Below are 19,395 nucleotides of genomic sequence, written 5' to 3' on the forward strand. Positions count from 1 at the left end.
ACTATTTGCATGTATGAAAGAGACATTGCCAATTGAAACATTACAGATTTTAGTAAAAACATTCAAGAAATAGTTTTATAAATTAATATCTTGTACGCAAGCCTTTCTTGGGTTCTCATTCACAAGTGTAACAAGTGGTACATAATATAAGAAAGTGAAATCAAAAAGAAATGGTGCAATTGCCATGAACTGCTCTCTTTTTCCAGAAAGAACGCAAAGGCATGGTGGAAGCAGAGGCCTGGGCTACTTTGTTTTTCTCAGCTTTCATTACTCTCCAATTGTTGCATTAGTCAAGGACAGCTTATTCACAAGATGAATCAAGAGTCACACAGCTGTTTTGCAGTTCCTTTTTGTCAGCAGAAAAGCTGTGTGTCTCTAGCACACCTCTTCTATTTTGCTGAAATGCAGGGACTGGGAAGTCAAGTAATCAACAACCCCTCAGCACTAGGTATTGCATCTGGAGCACAGATTGAAGCATGTTGTAGCAGGCAGCTCTTTGAATAATTCACTGCATCATAGCTCAGATACAGGTAGGCTTCCACACTTCATAGTTCTGCTATTTTCAGTGTGAAAATATTTAATTTCGGTATCATTTCATGTAAAAAAAATGCTTTTGGGGACCTATCTTAAATTCTTGCATTCACGTAAGACCATAACAAAGAACAGTTACAAGGGAGCTGTTCACTAATTTGTCCTTCTGAGCAGAACTCTCCTGAAATTTTTAAGTTTCCTGTTTTATTCAAAACAGAGTTAAATCTTTAAATTATGGTAATAAAATTTATCAATACCATCTTCACATCTTAGCAGATTTTCTTTACTAGTGAAGTCAAAAATTAAACATATAAGGGAACTGCTACATAAGTTAACACCCTTTACAGCAATCTGGAGTGCTACTAATTAAAGCAGAATTGCATTATCCTGTGTCTTCCAATAACGTATAATCAGGATTTGAAATTCCTTAATACATAGCTCTGCAAATGTTAGAAATGTACATAGGAGCAGAAAGCACTGAAACAAATTTGTTGAAGAAAAATCTTTCAAGCACTTCTAAACACAGAGATGTCCCAGAGCCAAAGCTTGCTGAAGAGCCTGGGAAAAGGACCAGGAGAGTAGTATTGCTACATGCTCGTGCCATTTGTGCAACTCTTTCCCAGTCATTACACTAGGCTAAACAGATCTTGCATTTACACTAACACTTATGGAAAGACAACATACTTCTCCCAAAACAGTTTAAAGAAAAACCTTTAAGCTATAAAGTACTTCTCAAACCAAATGCATAACCCAATATGATCTAAACCTTCTGCAGCCATATAAAACAGAAGCACCCTTCAGTATTACTGTACTGAAATTATGATTATTCTGTTAAATCTTTCGCAGAATCAAACTTTCTTCATTTCACCAGACAAGATGAATGTGAGGAGCAAATGTGGTTAACAACCATTAGAAAAAGCAGCCACCACACCTTGGAGAAGAACCAGCATTGGTTCTTGGGGTTTGTTGAGGTTTGGGTTGTTTTGGCTTCTTTTTTGGGGAAGTGGGGGTGTTAGGGTCTTGACTGGGGTTTTTACACAATAAAAGAATTAGAGTAACAACAAAAGATTTTAGAACTAATCAGTATAGCAGGCTTCCTAAAAGTTATATAATACATTGACCTTTTTTTTTTTTTCTTCTCTTCTTCAAACAATGTATTTTTTCTAGAGAGCTTGCTGAGACTGAATAGGCACAGTTCTATGGGGAATGTTGAGAGGCGTCCTAGAATCCAGAGGGTTCTTATGGGAGCCACAGGAAAGTTGGAGTGGGACTTTTTACAAGGGCATGTAGTGATAGGACAAGGGGGAACAGCTTCAAACTGAAAGAGGACAGGTTTCGATTAGATACTATGAAGTTTTTACCTGATATAACACTTAAATACAAAATCAGATTGAAGCAAATCATTTGCATACAGTACCCATGTTTAATATTGTCTGTGGGTTGTATCAAGCCCAGTCTTTAGAAAGAGCAGGCAGATTTTTAACGGTCAGATTCACTAATCTATCACACTAAGGCTCTCCTTGATCCCTCCAATATAATTTTAAGCATTTCCATTTTTTACTCCCCAATGCATTATTTCAATTTCTGTTAAAAGACACCCTTTGGTTGGTAAAAAAAAAATACCTAAATGTGCTGTAGTTCCTTCACACAACAACTAAACAATGTTGTCCAAGTATCTGTTCACAAACACAATGTTTTCTTTTCTAATTTCTAAACTGGCAAAGAACTGTCACGCTTTACCTGTGATTTCATCTCATAAAGTGTAGCATCCTCTGGAGTTAACTGAAGTGCTTCATCCCACTTGACAAGAGCCTCTCTGTACCTGTAGTTAAAACAATATTACAGTGTCAACATATTTAAAGGGACTGGATATTTCTTTTTATATCCTGACATTGTCCTAAATAAAGTGCAATGGCGTATGATTAGTATTAATTATTTTTCTAATTAATTCCCCCTAAGAGATTTTGAACTGTTTTCAGGAACTGGGTGTTTTTTTGTTCTTATCAAATGGATGCTAAGTACTACTACAGAACTGACCTCAAGTGAATTTACAATTGGAAACCTGAGGCAAAGTTTAATGACTTAAAACTAGAAATCTTGAACTGAGTCCAATTTCCCTCACTGTCAAAATAATCCTTAGCCAGGCATAAAGAAATACACTGTCAACTCAACATGCCATGATACAGTCAAAATTTAAAATTTCTTTTCATTCTAAAAAGCCTTCATTTCTGTACTGTAAGGTAATGTAAGACAATGTAAGACATATATACCAACTTTGGTATAAAAATATAAGAAGGAAGTTGAAAGTAAACAGCTATAATGAAATCACTCTTTGGGAAAGCATATACTATGTTGCTCTTTCCTAGGAAAAATAACAAAATAGAAGAATTTACCAAAACAAATAAAAAATAGCTTTTTGTCTTGAACAACGAGGTAAAAACTTAAAATGATGTAAAATTTGAACCACAATGAAGAACTGTAAGAGAAGAGGGAGATGCAATTACAGATGTGCAGTCTTTCAGCAATAAAGGTGGCTTCTCATCAACATTAAGGAGCCTGTAGGGTTATCACACATTCTCTGAAACTTCAAAATCCACATTTGTAATGGAACTGTGTGGGAACACCTGAATTTATATTAATTACATTGCAAAGGTATGAAAACAGTTACTCTTGGGAGATATACATGCTTCAATTTTAATATAGTGTAAGTAAAACTACTGCAATTTTCACAGACCTTTCATACAAAACCGTTTTTATCTTCCCTTACTCCCCAGTTTTCCCTCCATTTCCTTTCCCCAGTTTTCAGTTCTCTAGGTTGTATCACAGCCACAGGTTTTCCAGAGTAGTGACATAAAGACTTCAGAAACTTTATATGAAAAATTCAGAAAATAATTTAGAACAGAAAACTGGACTGGAAAAGCAATGTGACTGAAGTCAGACTCTCATTATGATTCAGGTATCAGTTTGCAAATTACACTAATGAATGCGATATTTGAGTGCTAAGCAATGTATGTTTCAACAAATTTTTACACTTCCTCGAAGTTTAAGGACCAGCTGCACATTTTTCATCTCAGTTCACACCCCGTGGGCAGGTGTTCACCCTAAGAAAACATCATATTTTCTACATGCCTCAATATAAGTTTTATGCTGCTATTTACTTAGTGGGGACTACTTTTAGAGAAGATTATAGTTTAGTTTGAGACATAGCATAGACCTTGCAAATAAAGCACACATGAATAAGGATCCTCAGTTCAGTTAGGTGGTGTCCTGGCCATGCAGAAAGGTGCAATAGTGTGAGTAGAGCAAAAAAAGTTTAGTAAAAAAAGTTTTGGAGAACAGAATAATACAGTAATAACATCAGTAACCAGAAAGAAAGGAAGAGCACTGGCACTCTGCAAGGAAAAACAAAAGTAAAAACAAGTAAAAATAAGATGCATTTCAGGAACCTTCACTGCTCAACACACCAATCTGAATATGATAACACTCCTAGCAAGAACCAGCTACCTCTGAAGGAAGGATCAAATATAAGCTGATATCCCCCAGATTCTACTGGGTTTTGCTGATGGTTTGTCAACAGTCTACCAAGAGAATAAAGATGGACAAGGGAGAAAAAGTTGTACATTCACAGAAACACTATCTATGTGTGTTCTGTGTGTGAACAATAAATTATGTAACTCTGTCTGCAAGAGTATTATGTCTACATAATATTATGTCTACATAATACTCTGTCATGACCCAAGAGAAGGATGCTAGAATTCTGCAACAGAATGCCAGAACCACATTCCCAGACTAAGAACACAACAGTAGAGAGCTGGTGAAGGACAGGTTCTACTTAGTCAGGAGACCGACTGCTGACAACCAGCTTACAGTCTGCAGATACCCACAGGCCCGTGAAACATCTTTTCAGTGCACTTATTTACTTTAGAGAAAGGTCTTATAAAACTTGGCTGTTCTTTTAAGTACTAAGAGAAAAAGATGCTTCTATTGCTGCTCCAGGAGAAACCAAGGATACTGTCTTTAATAAGCAAAAATGAACTTGCTTGCTCTAGAAATGCAAATTTAGAAAAAATTATTTATAAAAAGGTAGTCGATTAATCAAAAAATGTTCTATTACATTCTTCTGCAGGAAAAGGTTATATAAAGATTATATTAAATATCAAACATCATACTGAAAAAGGTTCTTAGATAAGATTATAAAGTCAGTGTTCAAAAAAATGTTTTATGAAAACCATAAACCTTAGTTGACATAAGAAGGGAGTTAACATAGGGGTAGTGCTGCAAAATAATAATTTTAAAGATAGACAATTTTATTGTTTCTCAGGATGATTTTTTTAGCTGAACTGTACAGCTTTACCACTGTCCTTTACCATGGTGAGGAGATGTAGTTTTGTAAAAGAAAGCTTTGATATAAATATGACATCTGTTTTGGCTTGGAGCATCTGTCATATAAGGGGAGGCTAAGAGACACAGGACTATGCAGCCTGGAGAAGGGGAGGCTCAAAGGAGTCTTACCAAGGTGCAAAATTACCCAGTTTGGAAGTGGTTCAGGGAATTCAGAAGATGGAATCAGACTCTTCTCAGTCATGCCCGATGACAGGACAAGAAGCAACAGGCACAAACCAAAGCACAGAAAATTCTGTTTACGCATATCTCCATCACTGGAGAAAACCAAAACTCAACTTGGAAACATCCTGAGCAACTCACTGTAGTTGACCTTGCTTCAAGCAGGACCCAGGGCAGAAAACTCTTGAGTTCACTATGATTGTATGATACTAAGGTATCAGCAAAAACAGTGATAATGATTTAAGATATTATTATCTCTTGGCTAAATGAAAACCAATTTTAAGCAAAATATAAGCTGACAAAAATTAGATCCATTACTTTTTAGATCCCTGGGATGGCTATAAAAATTTAACTATTGCAGTAGTAAAGTCACAGAATACCAATAATGGACATATCCTGTTTTTAATGGGTTATGAAAACACTATTTCCAGAAAAATTAAAACCCTTATGTGTATGTACGTTGCAACTAAGCACCTAAACAATAGTACACAGCATTTTTAAGATAAGACTAATATTTTGAAAGATAGAATTCTATCTATAGTAGTATATAGGAGTATACAGATACAGTATACAGATACAGATACAGTGATTTCATCCAAGTATTTCACTTCACTACAAAAAAAAAATTACACAATTACAATCACAATTTAATTCACATTTTCTGTTCTTTATTGCAAAGCTGTAAAAAGAAATAAATTACTGATAACTGGATACATCCGGAATGGCTTCAGAACTCAAGATCTGATGGATTTAGACATTTCTTATTTAACAGTCATGAAATCCCATAGCTCCCCTAAATTACTAAAACTGCTCTCTTCAGACGTGCTCCTGACCATCTGCGAGCTGCAGAAACTTGGCACGTTTTTCTACAACTTGCCAAACTTTTGAAACAAACATCTCGTGCTTACACTTCACTTTTTCAACACCACTTCTGGGAAAACAGGATCTCTTCAACTCTTAAATAAAATCATTAAAACAAAATTTAAGACGAAAGTTTGCGGCTTGGTAAAAAACCTAGTACTCATATTACACATATACTGATTTCTGAATCACATACATAAAATGCTAAAAATGAGCACTACAGCTCATGCAGGATTTAGAGTCCTGTATTTTTACTTGCAGGCTTGCTAGAGGCTGATGCTTCAGGAAGAGAGTGAGACAGGACATAATCAGAGTGGCAATATCTGCAAATATAATAAAAAGAGGAGATGGTATAAAATTCAGACAAAACAAGACACCTGCAGGAGAGAGGCAGAGTACAGGAGCAGAGTGTCAGGAGAAGGCATCAATAAATATAAGTCCTGGGATTTCTTTTAGAATTGGATAGGTAATCCTACCATCAAATATTACAGGATAATGAGGAAAAACACAGACAAATCTAAGAAAGGGACAACAAATTTTAAAAAGAATATGCCTCATTGTCAAAGATTCCTATCATAGATGAGGAACAAGAATGGTCAGTGGCCACCAGCAACACCATCTACAACAATTTTTAACTGAGTGCTGGGTCAAACTCTGAATTTGTTGGAAACCTGAGGAAAAGAACACTACTCCGTAATTATACAGACCACAGAAAAAGAGAAATGAAAATTAAAGCAGAAGTTGATTACAGGAATAAACTTCTCTTTTTAAGCTGAGAGATGACACAGGGCTAGATTGTGGGAGGAAAGATATAAGGTGAATGAGGAAACTAGGAAGGAAAGCAAGAATGAATGTAACATGTCTTTTTTGTGTTTAACAACTTCAGATTTCTCTAACAGCTAGGTTTTCACAGTAAAGTACGTCCTCTGCTGGGGGTGAGGAGAGAGATGAACAGCACTTAGTAGAAGCATTTGGAGAAGAACAGTTTTTAAATAAGCAACAAGAAGTTGTTTGCTCACACACAGAAAACTGATGTCCACAGCACATTTAGTCTGATGCTTCATGTGTTTAAAATGTTCTTTTCAACTTTCCAATTTTTTGTCAGACAATTCTGGTAACTATAGGTGAATCATGAACACTGCAGCACAAAAGCATGGCTATTTTGTAGTAAAGTTTCAAAGGCCACTTTTGATTATGCATGTAAAGAAACATCTACTTTACTATCCACCATAACTTTCAATAAAGTGTTTTAATTTAACAGTCTCAATTAGGCGTGGCTAGAGGTGGATGGCAATTATTCAATGGCACATGACAATATATGTGGGTCTTATCCCACAATAAAGGAGAAATAAACTTACTGCAGCTACTCTTTGTGAAGACAAACTCTTCTAAATTCACAGTGGGGCAAAACAACATGCACATATCTGAAGTACATAATTTCAAATCACATGTATTCAAAATTACTATTCTTGCACATATTAGACCATTCAAAATCAGGACATTGAAACCTGGACATTTGTAGCGCACAAAGTGAAATAAAGTCTAGAAATAAGTCTAGTTTATACAGTGAACACAAAGCTCTGTTATATGTAAATCAGCTGAACATACCATAAAATCAAATAGCTACACAAATATTTCAAAGAGACTTCTCTCTCTCAACAACTTCCACAGAAGAATAGATGGGAATTACCATTTCATCATGTGCCAAAAGTAATTACCATCTATCATCACAATGAACTACAAGATCAAAGGTTTGATGTAAGCTCCACTCACAGGTTTCCTAATTTTTATTCCAGCCACACATGTAAATATGGCTAATTTCTATCATTGTATATATTAGACAAATGCAGTTTTGAAACTACCCTTGTCCAAGAAAAGCTATGAAATATAATACTGGAGAAAGATGAACAAGTTCATATGAAAAATCAAGTACTCAAAAGCAAAAGCCACAGAATCAGGATTCTGGTACCATCTCTGACACACAGGATTTAATTTAACATTTAATTTCCTCACATATGATATGAAAAAGTCATCTCAAAAAATTACTACTATTTCACAATCACTTCTTTGAGACACACGAATGGAACAATTAAAGTGAAAAATGACAGAGAAAATGGGGAACGAGCAAACCTGTCTTTCACAAATACATTTTATATTGAATTGAGAGCTGAGGGCTCTGCTACCTTTTACTTGTTCAATCACTGTTTCGTGGTTCACCCACTCAGATACTGCACTTACCTGTAAGCAGACAAGAAAATTTGCAACACAAAGGCAAAACATCTAGGTGCTAATCAAATCTCCTGAAGCTAAATTCCACAACCACTTTAATTCCCGGGCCATCAGTGTGTGCAATTTTAGGGCTTTGTCCCTGAAAAGGGAGGCTTTGGGAAACATGTATGCATGTGCCTACACTTGTTTAGGCTTCAAAAATGACATCACTACTTAAGCTTTCACTGAAGAGAATTATACAGCTGGTTAAAAAGCTAATTCAAAGTACATATTTTTCTTTTTAAAAATCCTTTATACTCAGGGGAAACAGAACAAGTAAATTGCATATTACTAACCAAAATCTTAGTTAAAAGATACCAATCACATGCAAAATTCTAGATACTGGACATTCTGTAGCTTTGTTTCTGGCCTTGCTGCAGATCCTCTCTGAACTTTGCACTGCTACTTTGTCTTTTTCTCTCAAAATATGGATTTAATAGAAAACATATATAACACAGAGGAATTTACTTACCTGCAATAAGATTGTATCATGCTGACTGCCAGAAGGGCTAAAAATACACTGCTAATCTTTTGCAGTAGTCCTAAGAATTCAGTAGTGTATTTTTTAAGTGAGAATACCTAGTATCTCAAGTTCTTGCTACAAGCTGTTAACAGTTAAACAGTTGAGTGTTTGGGGTGGAGTAAAGGAACTCCAAGAAATTACACTTCTTTCAGTTAAGTAGTGGTTTTGCTGGTTTAGTTTTGTCATGAAAACCACAAGTTTTCAATCAAAGTGACTACTGTCACTGACTGCATACTTGATCAACTATAGAAATAATAACAGACAGACTGCAGTGAGAAGTATTTAGGTTTCAACCATGAAAAAATTTGAAGCTGCAAGTATGAATAAATGTTTGACCTTTAGGAAGAGACAAAATAAATAAACTATTTCAACTCATATTCTATTAACACTAAACTGTCAATTACAAAATAGAATGCAAAGATGTGTAAAAATGTACAATGAATAATCTGCCAGATCACATGCAACATTTGATAACTTCTCTACAGCCAGGCAAACCTCTTACCTGAATTTCTCTAGTATCTATAGCTGCAAGTTAGGTAACATACCTGTTTTCAATTTAGAAAAGGCAGTGCTACAAACAGACTTGTTGACACAGAGGTGTGATAGATTGGCATTTAAGAAAACAAAGAGAAACACCTAAGGAAGTTAAAACTGCTGGAGCTGATGGAAACTTGTCTCCTAGCCTACAGCTTGCCATTTCTAAGAATTGACAGCAGTTTTAACCATTGAAAAGTGAGATCAACCTGTGAACACCACCTTAAGACCTAAGCCTGGGAATTTCTTTGTCTCTTTGTTCCCTGGCTGTGAAAGGTAACAGAGCTCCAGCTGCCCTCCCGTTCCCTGCCTGGCCATGCGGCCCGGGCAGGGGCTGGGCTGGGCCCAGCGGCTCCCGGCCGGGAGATGGGGCCTGCGGGGCTTGTCCCGGGCTCTGGCCGGGCCAGGCCGGTCCCTGGCTCTGCTGCAGTTTCTGCTGTGACTGAATTTACCAGAGACTGCCGAGTAAAGAAAGGAAAAAGCTCCTGACCTGCGGCGGGCTGAGACAGTGACCACACTCTCCAGAGCAGCCATGGAGAATCTTCCATCGCAGACAACTCCAGCTGCTGCTCCGGCACAGATCACAGAACCATCTACAAAGCCTGGGCAAGATTTTAACTTTTTCATTACCCAGATGAGACTTGCAGATTAATCCAGAGAAAGAAAAAGAGAGTAATTAACACGTAAAGAAACTTTATAAACTATCAGAGACAGTAAAGAATTAAGCTTCAGAAAAGGTAGAGGAAAAGGAGATGCTTTAATTAAGCTGAAATATTTTTCTGTTAAAGCTATGGAGATGGACAATAGTGTTCTGAAAAAACTCCTTTAATTCATGACAGAGTATATGGGGAGGAATGGACTGTTCAAAGTTTGGATTTTGAGCAAAAGGTGGAATAATTATGATACAGTGAGGTGCTGGAACAGAGGGGGGAGAAGTAATAGCTGAAGATTTGAGGCCTTGAGAAGCAAAGAGAAAGCTCTTGTTTTCCAGGGAAGCTCACAGAGACAGATGAAGAGAACTTTTGCCTTTGAATAACTCATCCTTAAAAATGGCATCCCTAGACTCATTGACCCATAGCACACCTCAGAGTGATGTGAAATGGGAGGAGTGAACTGATGACAGATTTCTGGGCAGTTGGCATCAGAAAAACAGAAAGCTGTAACAGAAATAGTTTTCTTGTGAGAAACTCCATAGATTAGCAGAAGAAAACTTCTGTTTCTCTACAGAGACTGATTAAAAGATCCTTGCAGGAATTGGGGACTGTTTAAACACCAAAGTTCCAAAGTTTGTTGTCTCTGTGTTGTCATGTGAACAAAAGAATGGTTGGGTAGTGGGGAAAAAAAGGGTTTTCTGGAAGTTTTATTTTAGTTTTCTTATTCTTGTAGTTTTGTTAATAAACTTTCTTTATTCCTTTTAAGTTTTAAGCCTGTTTTGCTCTTGTGCTAATCCACATCTCACAGCAAGAAATAAGTAAGTTTTCTAGTTTTTTTAGTTACTGCTTTAAAACCATGACAAGAGGAAAAAACAGCTATATTCACATACTGAAAGTCATATTACACTGCTGAAGAACAACAATTGTCAAGACATTTCACACCACTGAGAAATATTCTCACACAGAACAACATTTAGTATGGTGTATAACTAGTGTTCATGTATGAACATTAAAAAGAATAAATATAAATTATTTCATATAGTTAAAATGCAGCTTCAAATGCTTTTACAATTAACATTAGTATCAGATTACACCACAGCTGGTAAAAAAGACAACACCTAATAATTGCTCGGCAGGGCCTAAAAGTTGCTTTCCAACCATCTATAAATATGTGGGTCCCTTCGTTAAATACCAGACTTTTAATTTAAAGTAATTAAAATCGGGTACTGATTGATATTTTACAGGTGAGATCCCTGCAGGAAACCCAAATAAACTGTAGTAAATAGTGGCAGCATGGAAATAAAAGAAGGAAATCAAGTTTTATTACATCTCAACCTGCTATTTTAATTATTTAAGCAGTAAGAACTCACTATCCTAACCCTGCAAGCTTCAAATGAGAATTTTATTGTTTCAGTAATATCAGTTCACCATTTTAGTATTCTAAACAGAAGCTGCAAATTAATATAAATGAAATATCAGACATTGCAATAGCTGTAGTATTTTAAGTATTCACAGAGAAGCAACACATTTTTATTGCTGAAATGAAATTTTAAATAGAAAGCGTTAGTTCCTCAAAATTTTTTCCACAGCAGTTCCTCTGAAAGCAGCAGGAAAAAACTGTTATGCTGCATCTGAACCAATACTCTGGTCTTGAGAATTATTTTAGACACAGAGCAGTAGAGGCAAAAATTACAGATGTCATCTCTTTTGCTCTTAGCTGTTTTTAGCCTTTTCATTATTTGTCTACAGACAGCAGGCAGCTCTCTCTTACTTAACATTATGATCCTAACAGTCCTCAGAAATCTGACACAGAAATTAAGGCTTTAAATCAATACAACAAAAAAAATATTAAATGCTGGGCTTTAAACACCAGGATTCCTTTATTTTTTTCTCAAAATTATTTACTGCCAAATTATGATGCTCAACAGTAGGGTATTAACATGACAAAACATTTTGGGAGAGATGATATAAGAAAAACAGTCTGCTCACATTGTATTTTGATCAGTTCCATCTCATGACATGCTTTTGTTATCTGTGATAACACATTTGCTGATGAATAATAATGACAAAAGTTAGACAAAAACAGAGAGAAAGACAAATATAAGGGAAATGTATACTTCTCTATTGTATTTTCATACTTGAAAGGCAATTTTATTTTTTCATTAATGTTCCAGTAAGTTAAGTAGGCAGGTACTCTATAAACCTCCCATACAGCTCAAACTATTAGAAAGCATTGATTTCAAATGACTATAGAGTACTAATGCAAACACTAGTCAGCAAAAGCCATTAAGTCTCCTGTTGTAAGTTAAATATAGATATGTAATAAGCGGAACTATCTATCTGCAAGGACATAACATACCTATAAATAGACTATATGAAGACTGGGTGTCACTACCTAGAATTAAGAAAACTATAACAGCTCTTAATCTCAGGATAACTAAGAACTCATCCACATGAAAGTGGCAAGAAAAGCAGCAACTTTTCACTACCAGCACTACAGCAGCAAGGAGCAGCAGCCTCCAGTGTCACTACACAAAAACATTCTGTAAAGGGTCAGATGAGTTACGTTTGTGCTTCAAGACCCATGACAGAGCTGGTTAACCACTTAAAATGGCTGTTTCTACTGAAACACAACCTTACAGGAACCATTCAGACTGATGGTTTGGCTGGCACTGTCATTCTGCACAACAAAGCAATGCCTGTCAAAAGAGAGGAACAGCAAGAACTGTTAAACTATGTATTTCAATGTTTTCTCCCATAGCACAGCATGCAATTCAAAATAAAACATTGAAGATTCAACAGAAGATTAACATATCAGATGTTTTTATCTGCACTAGCTACTGGATAGGAATACTTCAGTGATTTGTTCTGATTATCCCATGCTTCTGGATTCTAACTTGTAAAATTAATTCTCTCTCTTCATCTTAATTTATGACTCAAATCCTATGCTATACCTAGCAGGAAACATCTACAAAGAATATTCTAAGTTTTGAAAGACAGTAGCATCAATAGATTCACAACACACTTTCAAAAAAGAAAACAGAGCAACAGACATGAGTTTGTTGTAAGAATGCATAGGGCTGTAAAGCATCTATAAACTGGAAGATCCATTCTGGGGGAAAAAAAAAGGAAGCAAAGCTTGATAGCTTCCTATATTCTAGAGAATAGATCTGTGTCTCAATTATAAAAATATGTCCTTTTACTTACACTCTTTACTACCTTTTTTCTTTACACATTAGGTTGATTACATTGATAAGATGAACATAATTAAGTCTGACTTACAAAAGTCTATCTTTACAATTCCTTTTCCTGAATTTATGGAAAGCTACCATCTACACCAATGAATGTTCTTTAGATTTAGACACATACTATCTCACCTTGGTGGTTTTTTTTCCCAGTTCTGCTCAATATTTATGATTTTTCTCTCTCCAACTCAATTTATTAACAGAATACAAAGACCAGAAGTAACCTGGGCACCCTCACAATCAGTTAAACTAACCAAAAAAGCAATAAATTACGCAGAAAATAAAGTCCAGGTTAAAGATTTTTCATACTTATGCAATGCTCAACATAATAATATCAGTAATTTGCATAAAACTTCCTTAGGTTTTATTACAGCAATTCTGTAAATTAATTAGGATATTTTAGTTATTATTGCTCAAATTCAGTTTCTATTTGTTTCATTCTTCATACCAACAGCACTTCTAATTTTTTTCCAGTATGGACTGCAATTCCTTTCTCGCTTTTGAAGACCACAAAAAAAAATCAGCTACTAAAATAAGTGATTCCTGAAACCTCGTTCATTCAATTCCACCCACAATAGACAAGTTTTGAAAATTTCAGAAATTTTAAGAATTCTGCCATATTTCTGAAAGACAAATGTGTTCCAATGACTCCACAACTTCCTGGAAGGTCCTTAAAAGTTGTTCTGCATTCTCCTCACCTACCTCAGTTTACTTTCTTGTCCCTGCTTCGCACCAGTATAAAAGCTTTTGCTCCTTAAAGCAAGTCAACAGCCTTATCAAGATTATGACCTGTCCAACAGTTTGTTTTAAAATACCAGGCAGCTCCCTGGTGTAATTCTCCATTTGGAGAATTCACCTAATTACACTGGACAAGTACTTTGCCAAACAAAACAGCTGTTGTGATAGTAATGAAACTCAATGCATTATAAAAAAATGCTGTTTGGTTTTTTTTTTTCATTGCTGTTTGTTGATAGCAAACAGCATCCTATCACCTTCACACTCAGAGCTCTGCAAAAAGACTTTCTAATCTGACAGTGACAGAAAGATGGTCTAGCAGGGGCTGTCTAAAATAAAGTTTATTTTCTGGACTGGAAAGTTTTCATTACAATTTCAGCATGTGATCCTACTCCCTAGAATGCTTTATGTACACATTTTATCAAGCCCCTATTTCAGTCCCTTTTGAGGTCTCAGTAAATATTAATTAAGTTCAAATCAGAAATGCTCTTTGAGGCCTGGAAGTTGAAATACTTAACTGAATTACATCTGTTTTAAAATACATAATATTTCAAATATGTCCAGAAAAATAAATTATGTGAGCAGCACCAGTAAAGGTTAACCTTCTGACAAACAAATTACTTTAACTCACAGCTCAGAATAAAAGCAATATAAAAACATCCATGTCAACATTCAAATTCACTGAAGGTGAATTTATCATCATCTCAAGAGCAAATTCCCAGGAAAAGTTTGTATTAAATCCTCCAGACAAATACAGCTTACTACAGAAAAGTCTAGGCTGCAGATTTCTTCCAGTTTATGCTATTTAACATATTTAAAAGGTGTCTCCTATTTTTTACAGTAAAAATAGGACTGTGGAACCTGCTGAATACAATCCATTATTTACTGCCAAGATCTCTTACCCAAAGACTGTCGCTGGAAAAAACCCCACAACCATGAAATGAATTTTGTTTAAATGTCATTTCCTAATTTTTGCAGAAGACAAAAAGCTTAAGCCATGCATGGTCTACTACATTAGATTTCTATTACCAGTTGACAAGTCAAAGACCGAACGTTGGTTTAATATTTATCATTTAGTTGCTAGAGCCAGAAACTGGCAGGAAAATATATCAAATTCATGCTCAGAATGGCAGCCTGTAAAAATTAATAATTAGTTTGAACTGACTGCAAAACAGAAAACTTCAGTTCTTAATAAAAACAAAATTTCTGTGACTGTGTTTCAGAAGACACAAACGGAAAGAGAGGAGGCTTGCATTACCTCTTTCACTATGAGTATGTACCATATGTGAATATGCTATGTATTATATATACAGACATATATGTAAATACTGAGTCTTCCCTTTGAGACCAGAACGAATTACCCAAATGACTCTACTAAGAAAAGTGTACAGCGTCTATCACGCATTTTATATGATTTACCAATGATTTATATGATTTACCAAAAGTACTTGGCAATGTATTTTAACACTTTTGTTAAGACTCTCTCTGTACCCATTCCACATCAAAAAAGTGCACTTTAGTTTGTACTGCTAAAATTGGAGAAAATAACTGCTAGTAAAATCCCTATGAAGTAATTAGAAGTATATTGTTCACAGTCTAGTGATAAAAGTGAGACAACAAGATTCATTTGAAAACAGACAAGCATTTTAAAAGTACAACTACAAGTGCAACAAATTCACAGATAACCATTTCAAATTTTATGTGGAATACAGTAACATAACATAGACAACAGCTAGAAAACAATACAGCATAAATGAAATAACTTCCCTCCTCTTCCCCTGTTGTTTGGCCACTCACTCCCATTTTTCTGGCTATTTTGTTAAAAGTATTTGTGAACCAGATCCAAAGCAGCAACCAGAAAAAGACTATTTTCCAGCCAGGCTTCTTCTGCAGTGCCATGACTAACTGGTACTTTGAGTAGGCTTACTGAAGGGTAAAAACAAAAAAATAGGACCATGGTAAAGTAGTGGAAATAAAAGGGCAGCGGAAGTGGGTTAACTGACCCCCAAGTCAAATAAGTTTACCCAGTGATAGAACTGCAGTTTTTGACCAGGTACTTCCAAACAACCAAAGCTAGGGACAATGCACACACCAGCCCTTGCTTTTGGTTAACTGACATAATTTAATAACTGTCTACAAAATTACTCCATTGTTAATTGCCACATAAATAAATCAATGGGACAAAAAAAAAAATAGACAAATTCAAGATACACAATAAATTAGGTTCCTATAAATTTGATGACCACATCAAATACAGGACCCTTCCAAGCAGTTATTCTTGTGGTAGTAGTTAATGCTATGAAGCCTACTCATTAACAACTATCTAATCATTATCAAACATATCTACAATGTAAACTGAGAATGCACCACTCTCAATTTTCCCCATTTGCTGTTGAGTTAACTCTTCAAAAGACTTGGCTGAACAAGATGTTGATAGAGAGCTTTTATTCTAAGTCTTTACTGCCAAGCATCCTTTTCAGTTTAAGAATACTTTCCCAATACGGCACAGGATATGGAGGACACCATTTTGGAGCTAGAAGACAAGCTGACATATACATAGGAATCAAGACCTTATAACAAAGTACACTGCCATATCCTACTTCTGTAGAAAAGCACGGCACCAAATGGGCAATTACAGTCCCTTAAAATGAGTACATTTTAATTTTGTAAAATAGGCACAGCAGGTACACATCATGTTCAGTAAGGATTGGGCAAGAGATACTAAATTACTATTTCAAAATTATACTCCATGAGTGCAGAGACAGTTAAAACAATGGCAATGGAAAGGGATATTATCTTTATCAGCAACAATAACTAGACTTAAAGACAAACTTAAAATAGTTTTTAGAAGTTATTAAATAAGGAAACCACTTAATTTTTTCCCTGGTGGTTCCCCTATGAAGAGAAATAATATTATGAAAAATTTATTTTTAAATACAAAGATTTCATTATTCAAGTAAAAGGAACTAGATGTACTTAACACTAGATCATGACAAAAAGCAAAACAACAGAACTGTCACTTAAAAAAAAAAAAGATATGTTCACATATTACAGTATCCATGTTGTAATATATACTATTAATACAGGGAATCCTATGAAGGATGTGGAAAAGACCCTAGTGTGTATTTATCTATAAAAACTGCTTAGATTATTAATGTAAGTTACTAGGTTTTGCTAAATTGTATTATTCTAAGCATATAAATAATAGAATTCCCTACATTTAAAACCTGCAACATTAGAATTCCTAACTGAAGTTCTAGGCAAAATCTCTAAGCTCAAGCATGTTCTTCAACCTGATAGGTAGACTTTTGCATCCTCTAGCTGTCACCTACCAATACACACCTGCTAGCAGAAATTAGTTTTGCAGGATGGCTACACTGCCACCATGTCACCCATCTCAAAGGATGAGCCCTGTCTCAGACAGTTTATCACAGTAACATGCAGAGAGAGAAAAGGAATAAAGACAGCTTCAGAAATCTAGACAACTGAAACACACACAGAAGCACTTCGCCACAGCACTTGGGAGGAGAAAAAAAATGCACCAGTAGCACTCTGCTACATACACTCATTGTCTCTGATATGCAGCAGAAGGTTGTCAATGTTCATGTGGGAAAATACCTCAAAGTCTGGTGGCATATACACATCAGATTCAAGGAAAATCAGACTCCCAGAAAAATTAGGTAAAAAATGGTAGAGTTAATTACTCCACCTTTGTATACTTTACTATACTAGATACATATATATATATACATATACATATATATTATATAGTATGTATAGTATATACTATACTACACAAGACTAGAAATATGCCAGCCCACATGCTTTCATATATTTTAATTTTTCAAGCACAGCTTTGATAGTGGGTGGTAAAAATTATATCCAAAATATTATCATAATGAGTAATGAAAATAAAAGTAATGAGGTATCAATATTAATATTTTTATGCTATTTATTTACAGTTCATTGTGTTATGTAGTTAAGAAATACTGCAGAGCTATTCTGGAATTAGATGCAACTATCCTACTGGGTCATAAATAAAAGTTGTCTGGAAAGCATGCTAGGAATGGGACAAAACAAGAGGAGCAGCAAGTAACATAAAAACTGAGAAACTATTGATTACTGACTATAAAAATTTGAGACAAGTATTCATTAGTTTCCAGTGACTTTATATATGGAGAAAGGACAGAAAAAAAGGGAACTGTAAGGCATGAAGGCAGGTATATTAACATACACATTATATATTAATACATTCTTATGAAACACTTAAGAACTGGGGTTTCTTTTTATGCTTCTTTGGTTCCAGTATCATTCTCTACATATCTAAATATAAGGGGAGATATTAAGTAAGCAAACATATTTTCAAAGAGTTTATTTAAAAAAAAAAAACAACACTGCATAGGACATAGCTAGTGAAAAAAATAGCTTTTCACTTATAAAATTCTGCATAATATATAATTCTTATTAATTATATTTCATGCACAGAAGGAACAGACCCTCTAGACATAAATACAAAGGCAGATAACACAAATTACCCTTCCTTCACCTCCAAAAAAGCACTAATAGGCCTAACTCCTCTCACTCCCTCACCTAAGTTTAGACACCTAATCAGAGGTATTTGCAGTCACCTCACAGGCTGTATCTCTTTCTCTTCACACTGTCATGAGACTTTGAATGAATACTGATTCTTATCGAGGCTGACAACAATAACTGCCTAAATTATAAAGGATGATACATAGGCACCAATTAAATTATGCTTTCTCTGAAGGAAAATATATCTATAAAGACCTATATAAATAATTCCACAGGCCACAGCTTGCATGTGAATATTCCTTCTGCTTCTATTTACAAATACATGCACATAGAAATATGCACACATTCAAATACAGATGGCTTGTATGGTGTAACATTTCAATATCCTCAAGGAACAACAATTGTAACAAAAAGATACTCTCCAAACTGTTCAAACTCTGGGTACATCCTAAATAATCTACAATTCTTGCACTCACTCTCAGAAAAATCTGCACTAAATTAGTAACAATTTCATAACTGAACTCCTGCTTTGCCAAATAATAACCAGCTGTTGGAAAATAATGTTTCCCAGAACGAAAAGAAAACAGCTAAAGATAAATTACAACTTAAATGAGAACAACTACTTAAGCAGTCTGCAAACAACATACTTCTCAATAAAAGGGGCCAGCTAGATGCATCACCAGGAAGTAGCAACTCTATCAGTAAGTGATGAAAAAAAATAAAGCTAGCAATAAAAATCAGCTTAGGCAAAAAAAAATCACTGTGTTACTCCACACAACAGCTTACAGGAGGGTTTTTAACACTGCAAAATACTCTCTGCACTTCTTTTAATTCTGTAGAAAAGTTCCATACGTTCTGACTAGTAAGAGAGAAGCTGTAACATGCTATCTTCAAAAAACAAAGGTACAAAGTCTGTACTTGTTCAGTCTTTTCTGTTTCAGCTCATGTC

General features: G+C 35.2%; 1 protein-coding gene across 4 annotated transcripts in view; it reads right to left on the reverse strand.

Moving 5' to 3' along the window:
* TTC33 (tetratricopeptide repeat domain 33) overlaps positions 1-19,395 on the reverse strand; it is a 42,102-nt gene that overhangs the window by 14,923 nt on the left and 7,784 nt on the right. For all 4 annotated transcript variants that reach the window (XM_015652905.2, XM_015652904.3, XM_015652903.2 and 1 more), the window contains exon 3: positions 2,272-2,353. In XM_015652905.2, coding sequence (XP_015508391.1) covers positions 2,272-2,353 — 82 coding nt within the window. The remainder of the gene's footprint in view (positions 1-2,271; positions 2,354-19,395) is intronic.

This window comes from Parus major, chromosome Z (assembly GCF_001522545.3).
Source record: "Parus major isolate Abel chromosome Z, Parus_major1.1, whole genome shotgun sequence".
Taxonomy (NCBI): Eukaryota; Metazoa; Chordata; class Aves; order Passeriformes; family Paridae; genus Parus; species Parus major.